The sequence below is a fragment of the Hippopotamus amphibius genome, chromosome 11 (assembly GCF_030028045.1).
Source record: "Hippopotamus amphibius kiboko isolate mHipAmp2 chromosome 11, mHipAmp2.hap2, whole genome shotgun sequence".
NCBI lineage: Eukaryota > Metazoa > Chordata > Mammalia > Artiodactyla > Hippopotamidae > Hippopotamus > Hippopotamus amphibius.
The window spans coordinates 101,416,265-101,426,306 of NC_080196.1; the positions used below are offsets into that span (position 1 = coordinate 101,416,265).

Sequence of the window (10,042 nt, forward strand, 5' to 3'; positions counted from 1 at the left end):
GGGTTTATTGAAGGTACAGTGAAAGATGAAGCAAAAAATGTAGATTGGAGGCAGGTTAATAAAAAGCCTTGAACTTTATCGTGGAGACAGTGGAGAGCCAGCAAGCATTTTAGGTGAGTCATAAAAACAAGAAATACCAATAACAGTGAGATATTTGGATCAGGGAGACAAATAATTAGAGGCAGGAAATTCAATTAGGAAGCGATTTCAGTAGTCCTTGTGGGGGACAAGGAAAGTCTGCACCAGTATGGTTAGAGTGGAAATGGAGAAGGAGGGGAGATCGTGGGACTTTAAAACTGGACAGGGAGTAGTTAAATATGACAAGTTTGATGGCCTGGGTGGCTGGGAGTATGGCGATACCATTAAATGGGGTGAGGCCTGGCAGAGAGTGGTTTTGGAGAGGTGTGGGCAATTGCTAGTCAGTGTTGGACATATATTTGGTGATGCCCAGCAAGATGCTGGACATATGACTCTTGAGGTCAGAGAGGTCAGGGCTGGAGAAGTAGACTTCAGAGTTGTTTGTACAGGGGTGTTGGTCAAAGCTATAGGAGAGGATGACTTTACCCAGGTACAGTTAGAGGAGAAGGCTAATGACAGAGCTTGGAGGAAAACACGCAGGGTTCAAGAGCAAAGGAAGAGTAAGTTTTCGTGAAGGAGAATAGAGATAGTGTAAAAAGCTGAGAAAAGAACCTGGATCACATTCTAGATGTCAAGGGAAAAGAAAGAAAAATCAATTGAGTTGAATGTTATAAAAGCGGTCAAGTAAAACCAAACAAACTAGACTATGTGATCAGGAACGCCCTGCAGAGCACGAGAGGACAACAGCAGAGACACTTGACAAGTATTCAAGAGCTGCTATGCGCCAGGCACTGGTCTAGACTTGAGGATACAGTACATAAATGGGGAGGAAATGGTAGCAGCAAGGAGCTCGGTATTGAACACAAAGGACAAGATGAAATTATAATTTAGGGGGATGCAGGTTCACGGGAAGAAGTGTTTTATTAGTATAGGCTAAAAGGAAGGAGTCTGCAAAGACAGAAAGCAAACCTGAGAGTGAAAGCAAGAGGTAAAGGGGAGAACTAGGAACATTTATTTTCTGGACCTATAAGGTAACTCCACCATGGTAAAGTAAGTTCAAAGGAAATACTTCCCTAAGAATTTCTTGAAACCACTCAGCCAGCCTTCCCAAAGTGAGATTTTATTCTGTCACACTGTCTTTCCAATTTTCAATACTAACAACTTTCACACAATATTGCCTCTGATGTGATCAAAAAACCCATGAGACAAATGTTATATAACATGAGTACAGTATAAAATACACATAAAAAGATACAAACCTAACTCATAATAGTGGTTTCTTCTGGAAGAGGGAAATTAGACTGGAGTTGGAAGTTGATAGGAGACTTGGTCTTTAGTTGTCATATTTTAATATTTAAAAATGAGTGATATGGGACAAAATATTAGTTGTTGATATCTTGGATGGCAGGAATACATATATATATATATTTGTTTGTTATATCATTCTTTATGCTTTTCTATAGTTTCAGAATTTTTTTGAAGTGTAAACTATATGAGAAAATTATGGTTGGGGGAGGGTGGCTAAATGACCTCCAAGGTAATACCACTACCAAGAGACAGGCAGAAACCCCTCCCACTTCTTACTCCATTAAATGGGAGCTTGCAGTGCCTTAAAACAAAAGTTCACAAAAAGGATACAAGGAAAAAGGCCCTACGGATGTCATCCGGATAGAGGTCCCGAAACTGGGTTATATCAGTATTATAGGTGAAGTGGACACTGGAGACCTGTGAAACAGGAAGAAACAGATGAATGCACAACAGTTCACTTACTTCTACCCTCAAAAGCAAACTTAACTAAGCTACAAGAGCGAGAAAGATAACTTGTACTCACAAAACAAAACAAAAACAAAAAAACAATAAATCTTTTCGTATAGATTAATTTTACCTTAATAAAATCTGCCAAAAGGTTAAATATACTGTGAATAATATACTGAACAGACTTGCAGTATTGCTGTGTGTGTAATAAAAATGAGAATTGGGCTTTTTCTTATCCTGTATGAATGCTTGGCTTTTAAATCCCTATATAATTCTTCCCTTTTCTAACACCTGATTTCTCAGTGTCCTGATTTTCTCAAACTGAAGTATGGTATGATATTAAAAAGCATGATAAATTAAATATGTCTCTCTCTTTTTTTGTTCTTCTGTTAACTCATTTCTAGAGAAATTATTTTCTCTCTATAAAAATCGAAAATACTTCTGTCCTGGTGAAAGAGAAAGTCTCTCAATTTCAACATGACAGATGCACTCTCGCTTAACCCCCCTTTCCCCACAAAAGAAAAAGTCATGGATAAGTTTAAAATGAGACTTCCTGCCTCCTACTTCCCGTGTAATTTTCTGCTAAGTTTTTTTTTTTAAGCTCTGTATTGGAATATAATTGCTTTTACTGTTGTGCCAGTTTCTGCTGTACAACAAAGTGAATCAGCTGTATTTATACATATATCCCCGTATCCCCTCTCTGCTAAGTTCTTGGGATGCTTTAATCCTCTTTTCTAGAAAAAGACATATCTTCTTTCAGTTAAAATACAGAAGTTAAAAAAACACACAATGAACCTCATTTTTAATTTAATAATATTTAATTATTAAAATATTAAATATTTAACACTAAGGACAGTCTGACCATTGACTTGAATCTAATCAAAACTACTTTTCATATATTGGTTTTCTTTTATTTTATAAATTTATTTATTTATTTATTTAATTTATTATTTATTGGCTGCATTGGGTCCTCGTCGCTGCACATGGGCTTCGTCTAGTTGCTGCAAGTGGGGGCTACTCTTCACTGTGGTGTGCAGGCTCCTCATTGCAGTGGCTTCTCTTGTTGTGGAGCATGGGCCCTAGGTGCATGAGCTTCAATAGTTGTGGCTCACGGGCTCTAGAACACAGGCTCAATAGTTGTGGCGCATGGGCTTAGTTGCTCTGTGGCATGTGGAATCTTCCCATGGCAGGGCTCAAACCCGTGTCCCCTGCATTGGCAGGCGGATTCTTTACCACTGCGCCACCTAGGAAGTCCTCATATATTGTTTTAATATTCCAGGACTGAAAGTTAAAAATCAGTAATTACTCAATATACTTCAATAGTTTCTTTTTTATTGAAATTATTTATTCTAAATCATCAAGTACTCTTTGTGAACTCAACTAAAACCAGTTAATGATGAACCAATGGATCAACTATGAAGGTATTTTCTTGCAATATTCATTTTATCTGACCTCAGTAAAACTGGAAATATTTTTACACCAATTTCTTACAATTATTTTCAGTGCTGAAATAAAGGCAAGAGACATCGATTAACTCTCTAGCTCAGCATGATAAAGGTGTCCTTAATATCTGGATGGCCTTTAGCCAATTCAGAAGTATATTATGTTGAATAAACACTAAGATTTGGACTGAGGCCACAATCACTAAGGTGGCAGGATAAGCATTTTGGATTAGAATGACTGGAAAGAGAAAAGTAACACTGGGAACACTCTATGACCAAATTCACAAACTGACTTGTGACAACATAAATATTCTTTCAACAAAAGTAAACTGAAGGGATTGGTGTACCCCCCAAAAAAATAATAAATAAATAAATAAAATTTAAAAAAAAAAGTAAACTGAAGGGAAAGAAAAATTAGATGTGAAAACAAAGGAAAACAGGATAAAGAACATTCTTCCTCCTCTACTCTTTCACCTATATAAATGGTTTTTTACATCAGAGATTTTCCAATAATCTCTAAAAAGAGCCCAACCCATATAATGCTCATAAAACAATAAAATCATGCTTTTCTGTAGTAAGTGAAAATTTCCTTACAAGCTAATTGTTTGACTTCATCATTAACTTCATTATTAATGCCTTAAGTAGTGTAAATTTTTAAGTAGAATTTTTGATGACATAACTGCAACTTCCTTATAGGACAGAGAATATTTTAATATTCTCAAATAAATGCAAGAATGATTTTGACAAGCTACCTTCTGTTTACAGGAAACAACAGATTGTGGCAGGGTTTCTTGTTCCATGTGTATCCAGACGAACATCAAACATGATAACACTAATGGAAAGAGCGCCTCATACCTAAGGGGTAGATGGTGCAGGGTGGAAGGGGGAGGGTAGAAATGAAAAGAAAAAAACATTAAACAGCTAAAAGTACAAATTTACGCTAATGGGTCTTTCTTAAAATTAAAACAATCTTGATAATACTTGTAAGTTACACTATCACAAAATATAAAGATTTTAGGCTTTCCAGAAGAAGAAAGTAGGAAAGGAAAGTAACATTTAAATATCAACTCCAACACCATCTTTTTTCAAAATTTATCAGATCCTGAGATCATTACACATTCAAAACAGTAGAGGTATTTAAAACTCATTCATAAGGTAAATGACAAATACACAAAAAAGGAAGAAAACATAACACAAAGGTAAAAAGACAATTCCTGAGTTAAAATTATTAACACACAGAGAAGTGCAAGAAAAACATCCCAAATTTTTTAAAAAATGGGTGCAATAGGGGAATATAAACCTCTCAAAAAGAAAAAAGCAAGAGCCAATAAATAAACAAAAATATGTTTGACTTATTGATAACTGATATAGAAATCAAAAAATAAAGAGATACTACAGTCACTTAAAATATTTACCCATATTAAAAATATAATGTCGACAACAGTACGTATAATGAAAAAGGAACTCTCTACGTAGGAATAAACATTTCCTGGAAGGTAATCTAATACGATGTATCAAGACTCTCAAAAATATTCCCATAATATAATCCAATAATGTCACTTCTAGGAATTTACCCTGAGAAAATAATCAGACATATGCACTATGATTCCCATCTGAAGATGTTTGTTATAATACTATTTACAGAAGAGAAAAACAAAACAACCTAACATCCATAGCAGAGTTTGGTTAAACAATGTATGTACATCTCTAGGTTGGTGTATAATGTGGACAAAGGAGAAGTGTTCATGAGATAATGCAATCACAGATGCTTTTTCTAATCCTTTTCTGCCCTAGTTTAAGATAAGTTCCACCTTTGTAATCCCCAAAATACTCTATATATGATAGTAGTTATTACACTGTCTTAATCACATGTTTACTAATATGCATTCCCCACTAGTTTGGAAAATCTTTGACTGTGTCAGTCTTGTCAGCCCAGCTCAAAAGAAGTATCTGTTGATGAGTTACTTACATAATTGGAAGTTACAAAACAAAATCAAGCAAACCGAATCAAAACCAAAAAACCTGTATTTCTCTTTCAACTTTTTCAACTACTGAACTCTATTCCATATGGCACTGTTTCTTAAACATGAGAAAGCAAAAGAAACAAAATGCTTTAAACTCTACCATCGATCATAAAACTAAAACACTGAAGATTGGGCAGAAAAAAACATCCAGTTTGCGAAAGCATACACAAATCACTTAGTATATAAGATTTAGAATGCCCAAGGATATGAACAGACAATACATATGTGAGAAAATATTATTAGTAAAACAAGTGCAGAAAAATATGCAAAGCTGCACCATTTTTGGCCTACTAAAATAGCATTTGGTATTCTTATTTAAAAATGAAAATACCAAATACTGTGAAGGATATGATGAAGTAGGTCCCGTCATAGGTTGTTGGGTGATATTATAATCTGGCACTGTTCTTAAGATAAAAAAAAAAAAAAAATTCATATTCTGTGGCCCACCTATACTACACCTGAGAAGTGAACAAGGGAAATAATCTAACTATATAAAAAGCTTACACATAAAAACATAACTCAAAATATTATTTATGATAATAAAAACTAGAAGTAAATAAAGTGACCAAAAATAGAGGAATAATAAAAAAATCAAGGTGCAGCCATAACATAGAATATTAAAAACCTATTAAGATGATGGTCAAGAAGCCTATGAGCCACCGGGGAAAATGTTTCTAAAACAAAGTAGAAAATAAAGATACAAAATGGTACACGGACTATGATTACTACTGTGTTAAAAAGATAAATACAGAGCTGAGACTGGAAGGGAATATGCCAGAACATCAGGGGAGGGGAGGATTAGTAGATGGTATTCTTCCTTATCCCTACTTTCCAAAAGGTGATTACACTACGTTTACAATGATTTAAAAAAAAATAATTGAAAAAGAAAGACTTAGGATGCCTGTATCCTAGCCGTTCTTGAAAATTCAGTTCAATTTCCACCTGAGTCCTTGATGGCACCAATTCAGTTCCCTTACCCAACCCTTCCTCTAGTCATTCTTTATATCATCAATTCACAACTTAACCTATGACAACTCAACTGCTACGTTCTGTAATTGCCAAACATTGTAAAATAGAGTCCATGTTTTACAGCAGTTTACAACTCTGTTATACACATGGGGTACACTAGTTCTATCTGTGTGTCTGTCTAGTGTTCAGAACACTAGAAATGTGAAAAAAAATTGTTGACTAATTGAATCAAGAAGGTGTACTCTCTGAGCAAAAAGAAAAACCATGATTTTTAAAAATATTTATACTTATACACGAAATTATTCTTTCCTAACGTATAAAAACATAAATTTCAAAGTTCTACTAATAGTGTTAGAGTTACTTCTTTTCAAAAACTATAAAATAAAATTTTTGTAAAATGTAGATGAATAAATCTGACAAAGACAATCTTATGGGACTTTCTTTAGACAACCAATATCTCATATAGAGTCTGTATATCTGAGTTAATAAAATGAAATACCAATAAAATGTCATCATGGGCTCACAGTGTACATAATAAAACTTTATGAAATTAGAATCTGCTAGTTTGGTCTCTGGGCAAATTGAACAGTGCTGAAAAAGATATTTAGTTTGTATTATACTTTGTTAAGCAAACGGATAATATAGTCAAAATTTCGGAGGAAAATGTTTAACCAACTTAAAACTATCTTCAAGTATTACAATAGTTTCCATTTGCATGAAAATAATTAAATGCTGATTAAAAATGAATCTTCTTTATTCATTTAATCAAGGGTGCATTGTTAGAATTTACGATTACTATTACTGTACTTTTGTAAAGTAATAAAACTGCATTTCTTTTAAATATCTTATAATTCTGACTATTGTCTTATTTACATAGAGAAATCTGGTCGTCCAAAAATCATGATGTGGAATGATAACAGGTGGACTATGTTTTGCAAAACTTATTTGACATTGAAAAATGTATTAACTGAAATTATTAGACTACTATTTCAGGCTACTCCTGTTTTAATTTTTTTGCAAAGGTAAACATACTTTCTGATGTTGGATAATGTATTTCTTAATACATTCATTAATAAGGTCATACCCATCATTGGTATTCTGATTTTAGGCGTGATTTTTCACTTTTTAGATTTTCTTAAATGTGCTTCTGATAATCTGCTTTGGTCTCTTGACTACAAAATTGATGATTTAAAACACTATAATACTAAAAAAAAATTAAAAAAATAAAATAAAACACTACAATACTTTCCCCCAATGTAAGTTACATGATTAACTCACTCTACACTATGAAATATTTTTTACTCAAAATTCAATTTTAATTACCCTGCCTTCCTTTCTAGGCTTGTTTGTATTTTTGAATCTACTATTCACTCCTTTAAATCTTTAGATCAAGAGATTTTAGATTGTTTCAGAATTTAAAGGTTCAAAAAAGAAAAGGGCTTATTAATCATTAAGTGACTATGCAGGAGTTGGCATACATTTCTGGACCCTCTTAAACATTCACTTCCTTAAGACAAACCGCTGGGTGTGATCTTAATGAAATTTCTGTGTCGCTCCAAAATGGTGGGTTAGAATAGAAATCATTTTATCTTCTACTTTCTTATCTAGACTAAAAACTTGTGCATATTCTAATTCATATATACTTTAATGGATTCTGATTATAACTAAATCATATATCCTGAAATTTCACCAATAAAGGATAGAAGAGTGAAGAGTTTTAAGGTCTTATTATGTTTATCACTCTTGAGGAAAAACATGATAGACCAAGTTTTATTTGAAAGTTCTAAGTCTCATGGCAAGTCTATCATAAGCTCTTTTTAGGTAAATGGTGAAAGTTTCCATGTTGCTTATATTACATCTTCATAGCTATGGCCCAGATCTGGTTATGCGGGAGAAAGGAAAAGACAGGTGAGGGGAGCTTTGTTAAGAGAAGGCGGTTTAGGGCCCCACTGGATCATCTGTCTGGAGACTACAAGACTCCTGGGGTCTAGGTCACTTAGGATGTTAGGGTCTACAATGAGAAGATTTTGAGAGCATCCCTTTAATTCCGAAATAGGGCAACTAAGCTTCCCAAAAAGTGAACCCAAGTCTTGGACACAAAATGGCTTTACAAAATTTATCTAAACTGTTGGTAGATGATAATCTGTTGATAGCACAACGGTAAATTCCTAGGTTTATTCTACTTGGGATCAAGATTTGGACCAAACTTTGAAACTGAGTGGTGGTTATTCGATTTGTCTGTTCTTATTCAGTGTTTGTTATAATGTGCATATTTCTTACCCTCATAAGGATTTAAGAAAAAAATTAAATAAAATCCAGAAGCAAGTGAAGAACTCTTTTCAAAGTAGATGGGGAGAGTATGCCATTGTTCTCACTGATTTCTAGAGAATGCTTCAAAATCCAACTCATATCAAGAATTTTTGTTTTTGTTTCATAAGAAAATTTCAATCTTCGATGAAAATGGATTCTTTAACTTTTGGGAAAATATTCTAAAAGGTTTCTGAATCTAAGGGAATATTTGGACTATGACATATGTAAGAGTAAAAATAAAAGAAAATATTCCACTCAAAGAAGAATGAACAAATGGAAACATAATTTAAAGTGCATGAAAGGAATGCAACAAAAACTAAAATTCTTCTAAGTCATTGTTTGAGATTTAAAATTCCTCCACAATCTATCAGAACTTTCTAACACTGTAGGTAAGTAACACTTAAGTAACTTCGGGAAATAAACAGAAACACAAAGACAACAGGCAATACTGTGAAAATAATAAGAAACAGAAAACTGAAGATTACAGATCAAGTCATATACAGTTTCTACAGAGTAAAAATACTTATAATTTACTCCTCAAGATTCACATATTTTTCATTTCCAGAGGTTAAATACTCAGAGAAATGTCAATATATCATTTAAAATTTCCTACTAAAAATTAAAATTTAAAACCAGTACATACCCTGTGCTTAGAAGGAGGTAGGTCGACATCAAGGAAACAAAAATGCTAAACAATCGATTGAAGAGAATCGGAGGACTCAGCAGAGGCACGAAGAAGGAAGAAGCTGCAATAAAACAAATGTGGGTAGTGTTAGTACCAGGGACACAGGGTGTGTGAGTTTTAAGCACTGAATAATCTATTATCATTTACAGCATTTATTGTTTGTGTGGTATTTAAAATGAAGCTATATTTACCCTACTCATTTTTGTAGGAAATTTGAAACTTCACATTTTTAATTAAAATTACATTTCATCAATTTAACCACAATTTAGTTCAGATTTTCCCAATTTATATTCAGCCTTGCTCACTGTAATAACTTCTAAATGAATAACTTGTCATTTTCTAATGTAAATAATAAAAAAAATATTACTCGGGTTTTGGAAACTTTTCTCCTAATTAGACATTGAGTTCAAAGACAACTTACTCTCCAGGAATTGATTATTCCTAAACCCCTCCTCCTCCAAGTTTTCCCACTGCAAAGTATGCATTGAGAATTATAGTGTGCCAGTTAGAAAATCAGAGACAGGAGAAAAGGACTTCACCACACATGAGATTTGTAGTAAGAGTAATTCAAATAAGTGAAGTAATCGTTCCTCTCAGGATAAGAAAGCAACTACTTCAGTGGGAGAAAAGCAAATAAATTGGGGGGGGGGGGGCAGATAGCAAAACATAAACTCCCCAATCTTTATTTTGGAAAGAAAATGTGTATAATTTCCTAATCCTCCTGGTTAGGATGGCAACATGCATGGAGTTAAATGCTCCAGAGTATGAAGACAGATAAT

General features: G+C 33.6%; 1 protein-coding gene across 4 annotated transcripts in view; it reads right to left on the reverse strand.

Moving 5' to 3' along the window:
- PIGN (phosphatidylinositol glycan anchor biosynthesis class N) overlaps positions 1-10,042 on the reverse strand; it is a 106,687-nt gene that overhangs the window by 30,157 nt on the left and 66,488 nt on the right. For all 4 annotated transcript variants that reach the window (XM_057699927.1, XM_057699925.1, XM_057699929.1 and 1 more), the window contains 3 exons: positions 9,222-9,324; positions 4,028-4,130; positions 1,717-1,803 (listed from right to left, as the gene is read on the reverse strand). In XM_057699927.1, the coding sequence (XP_057555910.1) occupies positions 1,717-1,803; positions 4,028-4,130; positions 9,222-9,324 (293 nt within the window). The remainder of the gene's footprint in view (positions 1-1,716; positions 1,804-4,027; positions 4,131-9,221; positions 9,325-10,042) is intronic.